Genomic DNA, 19,269 nt, shown 5'->3' on the forward strand with positions numbered 1-19,269 from the left:
AAATCTTAAATTCTCCACGTTTGCTTTTAAAATTTCTTTTTATTTCTGACTGCGCTGGGTCTTCATTGCTGCTCAGGCTTTTCTCTAGTTGCAGTGATCAGGGGCTACTCTCTAGTTGCAGTGCATGGGCTTCTCATTGCATTGGCTTCTCGTGTGGGGGACCACAGGCTCTAGGGCACACGGGCTTCAGTAGTTGTGTCTTCTCAGCTCTAGAGCACAGGCTCAATAGTTGTAGCACACTATTGAGCTTAGTTGCTCCGCAGCACGTGAGATCTTCTTGGATCAGGGATCAAACCTGTGTCTCCTATATTGGCAGGCAGATTCTTTACCACTGAGCCACCAGGAATGCCCCTGAATGTTTGTCTTAATTTAAGGACCTGTGACGATCTGCAGCACATGAGAAAGATAAGATGAAATATACATGCTTGCTGGTTTATTAAGTTTACAATAGAAATTATGCTTTGTTTACTTTCCAGTATTAATATCTTTTCTTCATCCTGGTTTCTCCTCATGTTCCACTGGAGATATTGAGTTTCCCAGTTAATTTCAATGTAAGGATTAGTTTTTATAAAGTAAAATATTAGTTTTATGAAAAAGTCTCAAAGAAAACAAAAACATAGATATATCTGATATTTCACAATGTAACATTTGAAATAACTGTCTACAAGAGTCTGGAAATTGTAGGGGGTTTCTACTTTTGGCACTGTGGTTGGCTACACATGAGACTTTCTTGTTCAACAAGACAGATTCTGGCTCGAACACGCACATGAAAGCAGTACCGATCTCATATGAAGTAGGGGGAAAGGCAAAATCAATCAAAATGGGCGGGAAACTCCAGGCAGAAGCGAGGGGTATGAGTGCCCCTGCCCAGAGAAACTTAGCTGTGAGGATTCTGAGCTTTGGGCTCAGAAGCAGAGTGAGGATGAGGGGAAAAGAACTACTCTCACTCAAGACCTTCAAGAAGGAGCTGAAATGGCCCCCAAATAATGATGCTTCTATACCAGCAGAAGCAGAAGTGAATTCTTTACAATTAAGCCTTGACCAGATTTGGCCTGTGGAATTTACAGATTAACAAGGAATGAATTCATAAAGGTTACCATAAATGTGAAGAGGCCAGATACTATGTGTGAGAGTCAGCACAAACAACAAGCATTTTAACTTCGAAGGACTGCAGGATCTGGAGTTCTTGTCAACATTAACATAGCATACTTGAACATGCAAATACTATATACATGAAAAATTAAACCAGATTGCAGCACAAAGACAAAGAGGTGAAAAATATGAAAGACAAAGATATGAAGGGTAGGATGAGGACTAAACATATGTCTAATATGAATTATACAGAGGACAGAATTGTAAAATTTCCAGAACTGATTAAAGATGCATCCAAAGATCCACAGATCCTAAAATCAAATGTATGTTGAATACAATAAATAAAATGAAGTTGCTGGGGGCAATTACAGTATCAATTCTAATTAGGCCATCTAAAAAGTATATGTTATCTAAACGATTTGGAGTCTTTTCTCTGTGGTGTAGTTTCCAACTGAAGCTTAATAAAGCTGGCTTTAAACTAAGATTTCCTAAGTATGCTAGGTTATGGATGTATTATTGGTGTTTAAAAATCAACCAAATTTAAACTACACAAAATTTAAATAATAAAGGGCATATAGTTTGATGTTTCTATGTATTTAAATCTTTATTACTGTCTATTAGTAGTATAAAGAACAAAACACTGATGAACTATAAATATATAGGGATTGCTAGTAGTTATGAATTTAAGCCATTAATTTACCTTGAACTGATTTTTTTGTTTACTATTAACGTTACTGTTAATTTCGTAACAGTCATTTATGCTCTTTTTAGAGTGAAATTTTTTGCCATTAATGAGAGTATTAGGAACAGGCAATTACTACTACAAGTTATCCACTCACTCTTTCAATATAATTGAGTGCCTAAATTTGCCAGGTACTGTTTTCAAATATGGGGATGCAGGGTACATAATATGTGCAGCAAAGAAAAAAAAGAAAAAAAGCAGGAGGATAAGGGAATGCAGAGGGAGACAGAAAGGGTTGCAGGTTAAAATAGGTGACATGGACAGGCTCACTGAGAAGACGACTTTTGGGCAATAACCAGAAAGGTGCAGAGGACCATGAGGATATCCAAAAGAAAAGTGCTCCAGACACAAGAAAAATAATGTTCAAAGCTCCTACGGGAAGCATGCCTGAAGTATTCAAATAACTACAACTGTAGCCAATGTGACTCTTGGGAGGGAAGCAGAAAGCAAAGACTAGAGGGTCAGATAGCATAACACCATGCAGACCAATATAAGGACTTTTGAGTTTTTACTGAGTCAAATATGAAGCCACTGAAGGGTTTTCAGCAGAGGAGTATAATGATTAAGATTTTTTAAAAAAAGGATCACTCTGTTCCACTCTTGACAACAGACTCTAGGTCTGGTGAGGTAAAGGCAGGAGCAGAGCCAAAAAGCTATTACAATAATCTAGGTAAGCAATGATGCAGCTTAGACTAGACAGCAGGCAGTGGAGGATGGAGTACCTGAATGCAAAATCTATTTTAAAGTTAATACGAATGGGATTTCCTGACAAATATGGGGTATGAATGAAAAAGAGAAACATAGGATTCCAAAATTTTTGGCCTAAACAAAAAGACGGAGTTGTCATTTACTGACACAGAATGGAGGAGAAATAGGTTTTGAAAGAAAAATCAGGGATTTTTAAGCATGCTAAACCTAAGATGCCTAGAAGATACCAAGTGGAGATAGTGAAGTGGCAGGTAGATACATGATTTTGGAATCAGATAAAAGAAGAGGTACAAACTCTAGAATCAAAACATATGGTATTATAAGTCACTAGACTGGTTAAGCTCACCAGGGAAGTGAGTAAGTTTACAGTAGTGGTCCAAGGTCTAGACCCTGAGGCTGTTCAGTATTTAGAGGTAGGGGATATGAAGAGACATTAGCAATGAAGACTGAAAAAGAAGAGATTAATGATATTGCAAGGAAAGCAGGAGTATGGTGTCCTGGAAGCCAAGGGGAAAAAAAAAGATTTTCAAGCAGGAGGAAGTAATCAACTGTGCCCCTGTAAATCAGGTAGAACAAAGACAGAGAACTGGTCACTGGAAAGCAGTGTAATGGTCACTAGTGACCTCAATAAGATGGGGGTGGTGGTGGTGGTGGGAAAAACCTCTTAATGAATTGAGTTCAACACACAACAGGGGGAGGTAGGTGGGGTGGGCAGGACTATGGATAAGTCTCTCATGTATATAACATGATTAGAGAAAACTAGTTTGTTTTCTAGTTAAATACAAGAGATTAATTATTCACCTTATTCTCTTTTCCCTTCAAAATCTCCCCCAAAATGACAATAAAAGAATGAGAGGTGTTAAAGCATAAAAGAGAAGACAACGAGACTTTCAGAAGCAGTAAAAAAGCAAATGAATGTGAGGTAACTGACTTAGCAGAGGTGATGAAATTATACCAGAGACTGGGATTCTGACAGCTGTTTACACTGCAGAACTCTTGAAAGGCCCAGCACGAAAGCATTAGGCACCACAACCTGTAGCCAGGTACAGTACACAGAAACGAGGCAAATAAAAAGCAAGGCAATGGCAATACCGGGAAAACCAGAAAGTTATATATGAAACAAACAACAGGGAAGAAAGAAATAGTATTTACACGGTCACAATAATGCAAACATTTTCAGTGACTTGACTAAAAATTAGACCGCAAGTAGATCAAAAGGAGATCAAACCAGTCAATCCTAAAGGAAATCAGTCCTGAATATTCATTGGAAGGACTGACACTGAAGCTGAAGCTTCAATACTTCGGTCACCTGATGCAAAGAACTGATTCACTGGAAAAGACCTTGATGCTGGGGAAGATTGAAGGCAGGAGGAGAAGGGGATGAGAGAGAATGAGATGGTTGAATGGCATCACCGACTTCATGGACATGAGTTTGAGCAAGCTCCAAGAGTTGGTGATGGACAGGGAAGCCTAGCTACATTTCATAGGGTCGCAAAGAGTCAGACATGACTGAGTGACTGAACTGAACTGACTAAAAATTAAAATAATATTAGGAAGAGGGGTGAGAGTAAGTGTGGATAGTAGTATAAGGCAGTCAAATCCTCCCTGGAGGGTGGGAAGGAGAGGGTAATAAAATAGATAACCTGTAATGTTGGTAAGTCAAAAGAGCAAGGTGAGCACATTACTTACAAGTAAGAAGGTAAAAATAGCATGGAGTTAAACACAATTGATTCTGGGATCTGGACTTTGGAGTAAGGCAAGGGACTGCTCTTATTTCCTTATGTGTTTTTAAAACCAGGTGATTATACTAGTTTGATGGTTAAACACATAAATGAATGGATAAAATGTATACAGGAAATAGCAACCTCAGACAAGTTATTTGTTCAATTAGCAAATATTCAAAATGAAAAATTAACTGGGATAAACACTCTTAAGTAATATCAACATGAGTGAAGAAGAGGAGCAGAGAGACAACAGGTAAACTGTCTGGGGGAAGGAGGGAGAATGACAGTGTCAATACTTCTGTGTTACTGTGAGACTCCAATGTTGGTAACTAAATACTGGTAGAGAAGGGTAATCATAAATATGGGTTAGAAGTAACCACAATGAGAATAAAAATAGAATGTATAGCTTCCAAACCTGCAGAAGAAAATCTATTAAAAAGCAAAACCAAAACCAGAAAGCATGCTAAGCACAAAACTTATAAGGCAGCAAAAATAAATAACTGACAAAACCATGAGAATATATCAACAATTGGAGATTTTTAAATGTATTTCTTAGAAACAGCAAAGAGACCTCCCCCAAGCAAATATAAATTTAAAATATACATTCACTTTTAACACACTGTTCAATTTACTGTAATTCCCTACTCTCTGTTTTCACATAGCAGTATTCCTCTATAGTAACACTTGTGCCTCTTTCTCCTTCCCTCTCTCTTACCAGCAGCTTCTTAGGTGAGAAGTAATTTATCTGAATAGTGAGTTTGGAAGGAGAAACTATACACATGCAGTTTTCCACTCTCTCATTGGAGCTGCCTACCTACCTAAAGTTGAAGAGCTTTCTGGTCTGTTTCCCTGACCATTCTGTAAGTTTGGTGGGTCACTCTGCCTGAGACTGGATCAGTTCAGTTCAGTTCAGTTGCTCAGTCGTGTTCGACTCTTTGTGACCCCATGAACCGCAGCATGCCTCCCTGTCCATCACCAACTCCCGGAGTCTACTCAAACTCAGGTCCATCGAGTCGGTGATGCCATCCAGCCATCTCATCCTCTGTCGTCCCCTTCTCCTCCTGCCCCCAATCCTTTCCAGCATCAGGGTCTTTTCCACTGAGTCAACTCTTCACATGAAGTGGCCAAAGTACTAGAGTTTCAGCTTCAACATCAGTCCTTCCAATGAACACCTAGGACTGATCTCCTTTAGGATGGACTGGTTGGATCTCCTTGTTTAAATCAGGGAAATATTAGCAAATCCTATGTCATGCCCCCTGAACTGGCTTTATCACAAACTTCACTGACAACAAGCCCTGCCTGTCTGCTCAAAGCCTTCAATCAGCTGTTCAGCCTCTTATTCTTAAACATAAGCAGACAATCAAAGTTCAGCAGAAACCTGAGAGAAAATCTTTATTGTGATAGATAAAACATAAATACACACACAGTAATACAGGGGGGAAAAGACTACGTAGGAAAATAGAAACCTGAAAACAAAGTAACTTACAATCGTTAATATCCTCAGATGGATCCTACAAGCTTCTAGAGGGGAAAACAAACAAAAACAAAATAGGGCACATATAAAGGAACAAGAATCAGAACAGCTTCAAGCTTTCTCAGTGATCACAATGGAAGCTGGAGACAACAGAGAAATCCCTTCAAATTTTTAACGGAAAACAACAGCCAGCTTGGAATTTTATATCCATACTATTATTTAAACCGAAAGCAGAATTAAAGACAATTTTCAGACATTCAAGGAACCATACTTCATCTCCCATAGAGCCTTTCTCAGGAAGCTGCTAAATGTGCTTTACATCAAAGAGAGTAAACCAAGAAAGACATAAGAGTAGGGTATAGAAATAAGAAAGATCATAGGACTCTTCAGGAAAATAAAAACAAAATCCAGGATAATTGTACCAGGCAAAGAGAGTGGCCAGTTCAGATTTGTGCAGAATGACTCGGGACTTCAACATAATACTTTCTTACGTGGTACCATATTTTTAAAAAAATCTGACAATGCCTGGGTGAGCCTGACCTAAGTTACTAGCTGTACTTGGCTTGCTGATGGTCTAGCTCTTTCCTTCTGCTCCCTGGATCTTTTAAGAACACACAAATGTTCTGCTTTGACCTGCTCCTGAGTGCTGAAGGATAGCCACCGGAAGCTTAAAAGTGGAAAAGCCTAAGCAGCCCAATCCTCCTGATTGTGTTACAGGCAGGTATCTAGTTCTAAATGCTGGCACATCTTTCAAAATATTGGGTTGGCCAGAAAGTTGGTTTGGGTTTTTCTGTACTATCGTATGGAAAAATCAAATGATCTTTCCTGCCAACCCAGTACATAAAATGTAGATAACCCTAGGTTTCCCAGTATAGCTCAATGACTTTTTCCAGAAAAGGAGAAAGTAAAATATCAGAGAAAATGAAGCCAGACCATGACCCAGAGCCCGTTTTCAGCTTATCTTCTAGGACACCTCATCAAATAGTGGCAATTCTGCCTTCTGAACACACAGTTACATTTCTGCATAATACTTCACTTTTAATCATCTTCTATATTCATTTATGGGCTTCCCTTGTAGCTCAGTTGGTAAAGAATCTCCTTGCGATGCAGGAGACTGGGTTTGATTCCTGCAATGGGAAGATCCCCTGGAGAAGGAAATGGCAACCCACTCCAGTATGCTTGCCTGGAGAATCCCATGGACAGAGAGGAGCCTGGTAGGTTCCCAGGCCATGGAGTCGCAAGAGTTGGACACAACTTAGCAACTAAACCACCATACTCATTTATATGTGTATTTTTGATAAATCATTTCATTAAAAAATAACATCAAGTAGGAATGCAAGAATAGCTCAATATCAGACAATCAGTGTTATTCTCTATATTATTATTACTAAAGGTGAAAAATAAAAAAAACACCTGAACAAAGGCATATATAAATTATCAATAAATAGCAACTTCTTTTGAAAAAGACCAACTAGCATAAAACTCACAGCAACCATAGCATTTAATAGAGCAAGTTTAGAATCTGAAGTAGAAATTTGATAAAAATGCCTGCTACCACAGCTCTGTCAAATACAGACTGGCAACATGGCTGAAAGAGTCAAAATGAAAGAAAGGTATTAAGGCCTTTCAGGAAGAAATCAAATTCATTATTTGCATTAAAAAACATTCATCAAAGCTACAAATACAATATCAACATACCCTGATTTGACCTTATAAAAATGTTAACTCTAAAGTAACCTGCAAATGAAATTTCAGCAGCTTGTTTTTGGGAATTTGATAAAAGGATACTAAAAAAATAAAAATCGACAAAAGTTAATTCTATCAAAGTAGAACAAAAAGATTCAGCTATTTAGATATATTACAAAGTTATATTAAGACGATGTTATACTGGGAAAGGAACTGACATCAATAAACAGAACAGAGAGCCCCAACAGTTTTACGTTTATGACAAATTGGTATGTAGTAAAATGGGTGAAAAATGGATTTAATAGAGGGTGTTAGAAAAAAACTTATAATTCTACTCTGCATGCCCAGCAGATATTCATACTCACAAGACTCAAAAGGATATAATTTGGTACTAAGGTCACTTAGCTTGCAGGAAAGGGCACAGTACAGTAAACCTGGCACCCACCTTAGGCAAGCCTCATATGCCACAGGAACCACTATGGTATAAAAATCCCTGAGGGTGGGTTCCTTGTCTCCCCGAGGAGGAACAAGCTTGGTTACCAGTTGTATCTTACTCAAAGAAATTTCAAAGCCTGTGCTTTTTACAACCAAATATATGCTGCTGGATAAACAGCTGGCATTCCTTATGTATCTTAACCCACAATTTCAAGGAAATAGTGCTAATAAAGTAAATGCAAGATAATTTTCCTCTAGAGAGAGAGAAAAGTCATTTTGTTAATACCTCTTTTAATGATTAGCTGGAGAATAAGTTGAATTCATACCTCATACTATATCCAATAGTTTTGGATTCCAGAGCCCGTGAGCCAGGCTGACATCCATTCCTGAGATATATTATATTACATTCTTTGACTATATTCTTCTCAGCCGAAGATGGAGAAGCTCTATACAGTCAGCAAAAACAAGACCGGGAGCTGACTGTGGCTCAGATCATGAACTCCTCATTGCAAAATTCATACTTAAATTGAATAAAGTAGGGAAAACCACTAGACCATTCAGGTATGACCTAAATCAAATCCCTTATGATTATACAATGGAAGTGACAAATAGATTCAAGGGATTAGATCTGATAGACAGAGTGGCTGAAGAACTATGGATGAAGGTTTGTGACACTGTACAGGAGGCAGTGATCAAGACCATCCCCAAGAGAAATAAATGCAAAAAGGCAAAATGGTTGTCTGAGGAGGCCTTACAAACAGCTGAGAAAAGAAGAGAATTAAAAGGCAAAGGAGAAAAGGAAAGGTATAACTATCTGAATGCAGAGTTCCAAAGAATAGCAATGAAAGATAAGAAAGCCTTCTTCAGTGAGCAATGCACAAAATAGAAGAAAACAATAGAAAGGGAAAGACTAGAGATCTCTTCAAGAAAATTAGAGACACCAAAGGAAAACTTCATGCAAAGATGAACACAATAAAGGACAGAAATGGTATGGACCTAACAGAAGCAGAAGATATTAAGAAGAGGTGGCAAGAATATACAGAAGAACTATACAAAAAAGATCTTCATGACCCAGATAACCATGATGGTCTGATCACTCACCTACAGCTAGACATTCTGGAATAAGAAGTCAAATGGGCGTTAGGAAGCATCACTATGAACAAAGCTAGTGGAGGTGATGGAATTCCAGTTGAGCTACTTCAAATCCTAAAAGATGATGCTGTGAAAGTGCTGCACTCAATATGCCAGCAAATTTGGAAAACTCAGCAGTGGCCACAGGACTGGAAAAGCTCAGTTTTCATTCCAATCCCAAAGAAAGGCAATGCCAAAGAACGCTCAAACTACGACACAACTGCACTCATCTCACACACTAGCAAAATAATGCTCAAAATTCTCCAAGCCAGGCTTCAACAGTACATGAACTGTGAATTCCCAGATGTTCAAGCTGGATTTAGAAAAGGCAGAGGAAGCAGAGATCAAATTGCCAACATCCGCTGGAAAAAGCGAGAATTCCAGAAAAACATCTACTTCTGCTTTATTGACTATGCCAAAGCCTTTGACTGTGTGGATCACAACACACTATGGAAAATTCTTAAAGAGATGGGAATACCAGACCACCTTACCTGCCTCCTGAGAAATATGTATGCAGGTCAGAAAGCAACAGTTAGTACCAGACATGGAACAACAGACTGGTTCAAAGTTGGGAAAGGAGTACGTCAAGGCTGTATATTGTCACCCTGCTTATTTAATTTATATCCAGAGTACATCACGCGAAATGCTGGGCTGGATGAAGAACAAGTTGGAATCAAGATTGCTCGGAGGAATATCAATAACCTCAGATACACAGATGACACCTCCCTTATGGCAGAAAGCAAAGAACTGAAGAGCCACTTGATGAAAGTGAAAGAAGAGAGTGGAAAAGCTGGTTTAAAACTCAACATTCAGAAAACTAAGATTATGGCATCTGGTCCCATCACTTGATGGCAAATAGATGAGGAAACAATGGAAATAGTGACACTTTGGAGAAGGCAATGGCACCCCACTCCAGCACTCTTGCCTGGAAAATCCCATGGACGGAGGAGCCTGGTAGGCTGCAGTCCATGGGGTTGCGAAGAGTCAGACATGGCTGAGTGACTCCACTTTCACTTTTTACTTTCATGCACTGGAGAAGGAAATGGCAACCCACTCCAGTGTTCTTGCCTGGAGAATACCAGGGACAGAGGAGCCTGGCAGGCTGCCGTCTATGGGGTCGCACAGAGTTGAAGAAGACTGAAGTGACTTAGCAGCAGCAGTTGACACTTTAATTTTTTTGGCTCCAAAATCACTGCAGATGGTGACTGCAGCCATGAAATTAAAAGATGCTTGCTCCTTGGAAGAAAAGCTATGACCACCCTAGACAGCATATTAAAAAGCAGAGACATTACTTTGCCAACAAAGGTCCACCCAGTAAAAGCTGTGGTTTTTCCAGTAGTCATGTATGGATGTGCGAGTTGGACCATAAAGAAAGCTGAGCACCAAAGAACTGATGCTTGTGAACTGTGGTGTTGGAGAAGACTCTTGAGAGTCCCATGGATTGCAAGGAGATCCAACCAGTCCATCCTAAAGGAGATCAGTCCTGAATATTCATTGGAAGGACTGACATTGAAGCTGAAGCTCCAATACTTTGGCCACCTGATGCAAGGAGCCAACTCATTGAAAAAGACGCTGATGCTAGCAAAGACTGAAGGCAAGAGGAGATGGGGATGACAGAGGATGCAATGGTTGGTTGGCATCACCGACTCGATGGACATGAGTTTGAGCAAGCTCTGTGAGTTGGTGATGGACAACCCTGCCGTGCTGCAGTCCGTGGGCTCACAAAGAGTTGGAAACAACTGAGTGACTGAACTGACTGATTAAATCCAAAACTAAACTCCAGTTAAATTAAATGTAAATATAAAACACTGATAGAACAAGACCTAAAAAAATGTAACAACTGGAAGCAAAATTTCTATTCCATCAATGACACCAAAGACAAGAATTAATAAATAACAAGCCTAAGTTATTTCCAACATCTGCACCTAACAAGGAAACATTATCTAGAATATATAAAGAATTTCTTGCACTATAATCAACATGAAAGGAAAAATCAATAGAAAAATGGGCATATTATAAGTACAGGCCATCCACTGTCTATAAGTATAGGCAATCCATAGAATGGAAAACCAGAATGACTAAAAAGTATATGCTCAGGGCTCCCCTTGTGGCTTGGTGGTAAAGAATCCACTTGTCAACACAGGAGACATGTGTTTGATCCCTGGTCTAGGAAGATCCCACATGCCATAGGACAGCTGGGCCCAGGCGCCACAACTACTGAGCTTGTGCTCTAGAGCCTGTGAGCCACAACTACTGAGTCCAATGTCACAACTACTGATTCTTGCGTGCCTAGAGCCCATGCTTCACAACATGAGAAACCAGCACAATGAGAAGCCGGTGCATCACAACTAGAGAGCAGCCCCCAATTGCATGCAGCAATGAAGACCCAGTGCAGTCTTTAAAAAAAAAAAAGTGTATGTGTGGGCTTATTAATAATCAGATAATGCAGATTAAGACAACATACAATTTCATTAATAGCAGATCACAAAAAAATCAGAAAATATCAAATGCTGCTGAAGATGTAAAGGAAATGATATTCTCGTGTCTTGCTGGTGTAAGTGCAAACTGTACAACCATTCATAACAATCCAGCATTACTAACTGAAATTAAATATGCATACACTCAAAACACCAGCCGTTCTACTCTAGGACATATATATCAAAGAAACTACAGGGCAGAGTCATAAGAAGAAATGTACAAGTTTGTAGAAGTGTGAACAGCTGGAAATAACCTGAGCATCTATGACTAGAGGAAAAGATAAGCTATAGTATATAACAGAATAATATGTATCAGAAGCATGTTATATACAGTAAGACAAATAGTTCCTAAAATCCTAATGTTTTATGAAAGTTAGAAGACAGTTCAGTTCAGCCGCTCAGTTGTGTCCGACACTTTGTGACCCTATGAACCGCAGCATGCCAGGCCTCTCTGTCCATCACCAACTCCCAGAATCCACCCAAACCCATGTCCATCGAGTCGATGATGCCATCCATCCATCTCATCTTCTGTTGTCCTCTTCTCCTCCTGCCCTCAATCCTTCCCAGCATCAGTCTTTTCCAGTGAGTCAGCTCTTCGCATCAGGTGGCCAAAGTATTGGACTTTCAGCTTCAACATCAGTCCTTCCAATGAACACCCAGGACTGATCTCCTTTAGGATGGACTGGTTGGATCTTCTTGCAGTCCAAGGGACTCTCAAGGATCTTCAACACCAGAGTTCAAAAGCATCAATTCTTCGGCACTCAGCATTCTTTATAGTCCAACTCTCACATCCATACATGACCACTGGAAAAACCATAGCCTTGACTATATAGACCATATGGACCATATATGACTATATGGGCAAAGTAATGTCTCCGCTTTTTAATATGCTGTCTAGGTTGGTCATAACTTTCCTTCCAAGGAGTAAGCATCTTTTAATTTCATTGCTGCAATCACCACCTGCAGTGATTATGGAGCCCAGAAAAATAAAGTCAGCCACTGTTTCCCCTTCTATCTGCCACGAAGTGATGGGACTGGATGCCATGATCTTAGTTTTCTGAATGTTGAGCTTTAAGCCAACTTTTTCACTCTCCTCTTTCACTTTCCTCAAGAGGCTCTTTAGCAAAGAAATAGAGGAAAACAGTAGAATGGGAAAGACTAGAGATCTCTTCAAGAAAATTAGAGATACCAAGGGAACATTTCATGCAAAGATGGGCTCGATAAAGGACAGAAATGGTAGGGACCTAACAGAAGCAGAAGATATTAAGAGGAGGTGGCAAGAATACACAGAAGAACTGTACAAAAAAGATCTTCACGACCCAGATAATCACGACGGAGTGATCACTCACTAGAGCCAGACATCCTGGAATGTGAAGTCAAGGGGGCCTTAGGAAGCATCACTACAAACGCTAGTGGAGGTGATGGAATTCCAGTTGAGCTATTTCAAATCTTAAAAGATGATGCTGTGAAAGTGCTGCACTCAATATGCCAGCAAATTTGGAAAACTCAGCAGTGGCCACAGGACTGAAAAGGTCAGTTTTCATTCCAATCCCAAAGAAATGCAATGTCAAAGAATGCTCAAACTACTGTGCAACTGTAGTCATCTCACACACTAGCAAAGTAATGCTCAAAATTCTCCAAGCCAGGCTTCAGCAATACATGTACCGTGAACTTCCAGATGTTCAAGCTGGTTTTAGAAAAGGCAGAGGAACCAGAGATCAAATTGCCAACATCTGATGGGTCACTGAAAAAGCAAGAGAGTTCCAGAAAAACATCTATTTCTGCTTTACTGACTATGACAAAGCCTTTGACTATGCAGATCACAATAAACTGTGGAAAATTCTTAAAGAAATGGGAATACCAGAGCACCTGACCTGCCCCTTAGAAACCTGTATGCAGGTCAGGAAGCAACAGTTAGAACTGGACATGGAACAACAGACTGGTTCCAAATAGGAAAAGGAGTACGTCAAGGCTGTATATTGTCATCCTGCTTATTTAACTTATATGCAGAGTACATCATGAGAAACACTGGGCTGGAGGAAGCACAAGCTGGAATCAAGACTGCCAGGAGAAATATCAATAACCTCAGATATGCAGATGACACCACCCTTATGGCAGCAAGTGAGGAAGAACTAAAGAGCCTCTTGATGAAAGTGCAAGAAGTTAGAAGTAAAATGAGTTTTATACCATAATATCATTTATATAAAATTGAAAAGTTATACAAAATAAATGTTATCATACAGTTTTTTAAAGAAATATGTGAAAAATTTAGAAGATACCTTGGAAGGTTAAACATTAAATACAGAAGAGAGTGGAGAGTATGCAATCGCAGGCAGTAGATGAAGAAAACTATTAGGGTAAAATGAAGTAGAACAAAACTATAGGTTTTCTAGACCAATGATACTGGTGTCATTAATAAAGAATATATTCAATAAGTGAGTCAATTCTGAGCACGTGAAATTCTTAAAAAACAATTTATGTGAGGAGAGAAACACCGTTAGAATACTTAAAACATTACTTCTTTAAATGTGAAAAACTATTCATAAGGCATAATGTAGTAAGTACTCCAGAGGATTCCTGACTTAGCTGTCTTAATTTAAAAGAAACAGTTTCCTTCTTCCAAATGAGATAACCTACATAAAAAGAACATACAATATGAAAGGACACTTCAAGGCAATGCTTAAAAAACAAAATTTCTTTGTGTTGAATAAATATTCCACTGCATTTTTCTAGGCTGTTTAGGTATTCAGCAAAATAATTTAAAATTATGTTTTGGGCAAAGTTGTAAGTACTAGGGAACTAATTTCAACTTTTAATTAGGTGTGAATAAGAAATTTGAGATTGATATAAATACCTTGTGCCATTTAAACAGGATGTGAGAAGTTTAAGTAAACATGGAAAAAATTACAAAATATATACCTGCCATAAGGTCTTTTGATTTATATTTTTTAAAGCAGCACTCATATGTAAGGTACATATAGCAGCTATCACCAATGTTATCAATGAGGATACTAAAAAATAATCTTACAGTAAGTAAATCTCACAGTAAGTAGTTGTCCAGACTAGAATCTAGGTCTCCCAAAACCTAGATCTGAGGTCTTATTTTAATATATTATTGACTGGAGATATATCAATACATTTTTTTAGAGAGTGATATAATCAGCATCACTGTGCAAAGTTGTTAGAGCTTAAAATTGATCAAGGGCTCATTATACAACTTATGATTGTCATTATCATTCCCATTTTGCTCTGTTGGGTTTTTGTTCCAACCTTGTGTATATTTTAAATGCAAGTTTATTTCATAAAATTTTCAAAAATGACGCATCATGAAATTTTAAGGAAGATGCATTTTTCAGTCAATTTTACATAGATACTTTCTCTGATTGTGTAAGGGACATATATACTAGTGTCTCAGAAGATGATAGTTCTTCAGAATATAGTTCTGATTCAGATGGAAAAAAGACAAAAAAAAAAAAGATAAAAAACCTTAGTGATGGATTCTAATACGGAAAGTGAAAATGAAACTCACTGGGCTGGAGACTTTACAGGTGTGTCAGGTATAACTACTGAGTGTAATAACCCAAAGAGTGCTAGTGAAATAACAGAATTAACTTTTGGGTGGCCGAAATAAAAACTGCTGGCCATAGGCATTAATTTCTTCAAAAATTCCCTGGTCAATAATGAGTTAACTCATCTTCAAGCTAGTTTTTATACAAGTGTAAATTCAATATTTTCTTTAATCACAAGTAAATAGAAAAGACACATGAATCTGCAGTAGCTAATATACACAATAATATGAAGAAAAACAGACTTTTACATTACTTGCAATCCTTTAAAGAGTTAACAGTTTGTCTTCAAAAAATGTCAATCAAGTTTAAATTATTTTTATTTGTCCAATAAAATAACTTCACAATCTATTAAAAATAAAATGTTAACTGCATTTAATATTTGTTCTTTTATCTATTAAAGAAAGCACAAGATAAAGGACATCAGTATTGAAGTAAATATATGACACACTGATAGACTAAATCAAATACCTAAATAAAATGTTAAAACATGAAAATTTATAAAGCTTACCTTTTTCCTTTCTATACTGATAAACTACAATCAGAAAAAAATTTAAATGAAACCTGTTTTATTGTTGTAACTTGTGATTATTGTATTTAATTGAAAATTTTTTTGTTTTGGTTTGTATTTTCTACAAAGCAGCACTCCTTAAATAAGTTTCTAAAAATAACAATTTTGAAACCTAAAACTGTCATGATAAGAAAGGTTACAAAATTTCTCTGCTTATTCCTAAATTCCTTTTCTAGATTCTTATTAGAAAAGGAATTTTTAGACACAAATAATGTGTACATAAAATGTACATTGCAATTTAGCATTCTTAACCAACAAAAAAAAACCACCATAAGAAAAGTCAAATTGTTTTTGTCATTTATTTTGTGCTATACTCTTCTCCCTGTACATCTTTAATAGCAATCATAAAGACCCCTTTTCTAATCTAAATAGCACCAACTCAAAATTTCACCTCTACTTGCATTCAATTTAGATGTCTCAACATCAAATTTAATAATTTGTTTTGTAAAAAACTGTTTCAAGAACAAAATTTCCATAAATGACGTTCTAACAAAGCAAAGCAGAACCTCTAACTGTAGAATACAAATGGAAAATAATATATAAGTAACTTAATCTCCTCAACTTGAAGGTTTGAAGAACTAGGTGTTAGAAAAATACATCTAGATAACAATTTTACTATTACTTTTTTCTGTATGGGGTCAACATTGTATTTTAAATGATACATTACTTATTATATTGTCCCAAAAGAGAGGTTCCCAAGAAGCATTTAGTAAAACTCTATGTTGATTATACATATACTTGGTTCCTAATGTTTTAGTTTGAACTATTCCAGAATTACTTAGTTGCTGAACATAAACTCTATAAGAAGAAAAAGATCAAAGTCTTTATCAAATAATTTCAAGTTTTCAACAATATCTGTAATGTATTCTCATACTCTGTATAACTGATATTATTTTTGTAATATGATAATAGCAAGTATATGAATTTTCCAATTTTGTGGGGAAATAGTGTACTGAAATTTAACTGTACCTAAAATCATTCCTAAACAAGTCAAGTATTATCATATTCTAAATGGCAATTCAGCATTTTCTTTATAGTCTCGGTAGTAAAAACTGAACCTAAAAGAAATATGTACCCAATGGAATACACTCTCAACGTTTAAAGAACAGCCTGAATATGGAATTAAAAAAATAATTTTAATAGGTAGAAGCAGAGAATCTGTGAAAAGATTTAAAATCATTACTGCTAGAATTGAGTTGCAAATTTAAAGAACTTGAGTCTAGGCTGGAGAAAAACAAAGTAAATCTTTCAGATTAAGAATTCTGATTCACCCAGGATGGAAACTAGTCATACATATAAAAAGTCATATGACCCTCTGAAGAAAAGGAAGCAATCTGTAAGAAACATAAATTATAGCCTTTTTACTAGCAAGGAAAATTATTTGGGCTAACTATCACCCTGGAACCATTTCCTTCACAATGTTTTTAGCAACCTTTCTAAGATAAAATTTTCAAAAATACAATAAAACATAATAGCATTAATTGTTGTTGGGTGAAAACATTTTACTACTGCCTAAAGCAAACCCAGTACAGAATGTAATACACATCAGAAAATTTTTATTATTCAGTTTAATTAAAGTTGTAGAAAAATTAGCCTGTTCTCATATGTTGTCACTCAATTTCTGAGGATTCCAAGTCAATTAAACTAGAATTTTAAAATGTATTAGTGATCCCTACTGTAGCAAACTGTGTGTTCTCCAGTTCACATCAATCTTACTCTTTCAAGAGAAACACAGGGTTTCAAATAAGATGAAAATGATAGTCTCCATAATCTTATAATCTAGGCTAAACAAATATCCTCACGGTCCAATAACTCGTAAAACGTAACCAGGTCACTAGACCAACATACTAGTGTACAACTTTAATAATTTCTAGCAGCAAAACACCTTAAATAGTCATTAACAAATGTTTTCATTGGATTGTAGATTAATGTTTTTGTAAGAAGAAATTTTTAAAAAGTACTCTATAGTTCAACTTCAGGCAAACATGAAAGTTATCAAAGATCTTGTTTATCTCCATTTTTTCCAGTGGAATCAGATGCAACTGGAACCTTATTAGTTTCAACAAAAACAGATTCAAAGGCAGCTTCCTGCTCATCCAAAGAATCAGCAGCTGTGGCTCCTTTAATTAGTGTTGTGTTGGTAAAAGACTGTTGCTGCTTGGAAATTTTACTGGATTCCACTGTTTTTCTACCTCTTCTTTTACCAAGAATTTTGACATAATTAGCAGGTATAAGTCCTGTTGTTTGACCATCAAGACTGGCTAGAAGCCAACCACGCACTCTGGGTTGTTGCTCTGATGGAAGAAAAGACAGCCTTGTAATTATAACATACTTTGAGGGTCCAACAGAATATTGACAGTAAAATGTTAAAATCTGTGTTATACTTACATAATATAGTATACTCATAAATAAATAGTGCACATGAATATTTAAAATCAAGATGAGTGGGCTTAATTCTAGGATCCCTTCTTATAACATTTTTAATTTTGTATTTATGAAAATTTTTTTCAGCCTTTAAGAACATAAAGTTTATGTCAGTTGGTGCATTCATAGAGAAAAAAAATTCAGTTCTCTCAAAAGCTGAAAATTAACATAAATGTCTTTCATATTTTAAATTGAAATTTAAGGAATGAGTATCTCACTACTTCTTGATAAGTTAAAGTGAGTATAGAAAATAGATACGTTCATTTATATAAGCCAGCTTTCTTTACATATTTTTGGCTGAAATTTAAAAAAATCCATTCTATGTGATTGCGATTCATAATCCTGAAGGACAATGAATTTTAATTTTAATCCAAGGTAGGCAAAAGTTGAAGATCTCAGTTACTTACAGCCACATAACAAGAAGTTAATACTTTAAGCTTAAAGTAGAAAAGATTATTTAAATACTCCCACCTATTTAAAAAAAAAAATTATTGAAGTATAGTTGCTTTACAATGTTGTGCTATTTTTATTTACGTCTTTAAAAAGCTGTTTAATTGTTAAGTTTTAGTTCAAAACTGTAATTCTGGCCCAATATGACATTTTCATGTTTCTCTATAATAAAAAGGAAAAAAAGTTAAATTACCCATGTCTGTGACTGATTTTGTTCTAAATGCCCTAACATATTTATGTTAGCAATGAAGAAAATAAAGAAGCAAAGCCAAAGTGTTAAAAGGCACTATTAGTTGAAGAATAATCTGAGATATAAAATTTTTCTGGAATATTATAATTGAAAGAATCCACATTTGATCTTCTTTACTTTATATTTAATTTATTAAAACTAATTATCTGTATTTTCCTCTAACAATAAATCTTAGAATTCTTTTGAAATCTAAGTAAATCACTATTTTGACTAGATGAAAAACATGAATATAATACCTAACAGCCAGAATTTTTCTTAAATTTACATTTTATTATTTAAAATTTTTTCTTGTAAGCCTAGGTTTTGTGTGTGAAGAGATGAGGCAGAGATTTAGCAAATTTGATCCAAGATTTTCAACTAGTTACCCAATTAAAGTAATGATTTGAACACTAAAGATATTTCTCCCTTTTGTAAAGAGTGACTAACACCAATAAAATGGCAGTTTCCATTAATAGATCACATGGAAAACAGCCAAAGTGATTAAAATACAGGTTCTGAAGTCAGATAAACCTAGGTTCATAGTCCATCTCCATTACATC

The 19,269-nt window shown here is 36.5% G+C and overlaps 1 protein-coding gene across 1 annotated transcript in view; it reads right to left on the reverse strand.

The window, feature by feature from the left end:
- Positions 1-15,174: 15,174 nt before the first annotated feature.
- PEX13 (peroxisomal biogenesis factor 13) overlaps positions 15,175-19,269 on the reverse strand; it is a 28,860-nt gene continuing 24,765 nt past the window's right edge. The window contains exon 4 of the mRNA XM_081593081.1: positions 15,175-17,900. Coding sequence (XP_081449207.1) covers positions 17,602-17,900 — 299 coding nt within the window. The 3' untranslated portion in view covers positions 15,175-17,601. The remainder of the gene's footprint in view (positions 17,901-19,269) is intronic.

The sequence above is a fragment of the Giraffa tippelskirchi genome, chromosome 4, assembly GCF_054371585.1.
Source record: "Giraffa tippelskirchi isolate mGirTip1 chromosome 4, T2T-mGirTip1v1.2.pri, whole genome shotgun sequence".
Lineage (NCBI taxonomy): Eukaryota > Metazoa > Chordata > Mammalia > Artiodactyla > Giraffidae > Giraffa > Giraffa tippelskirchi.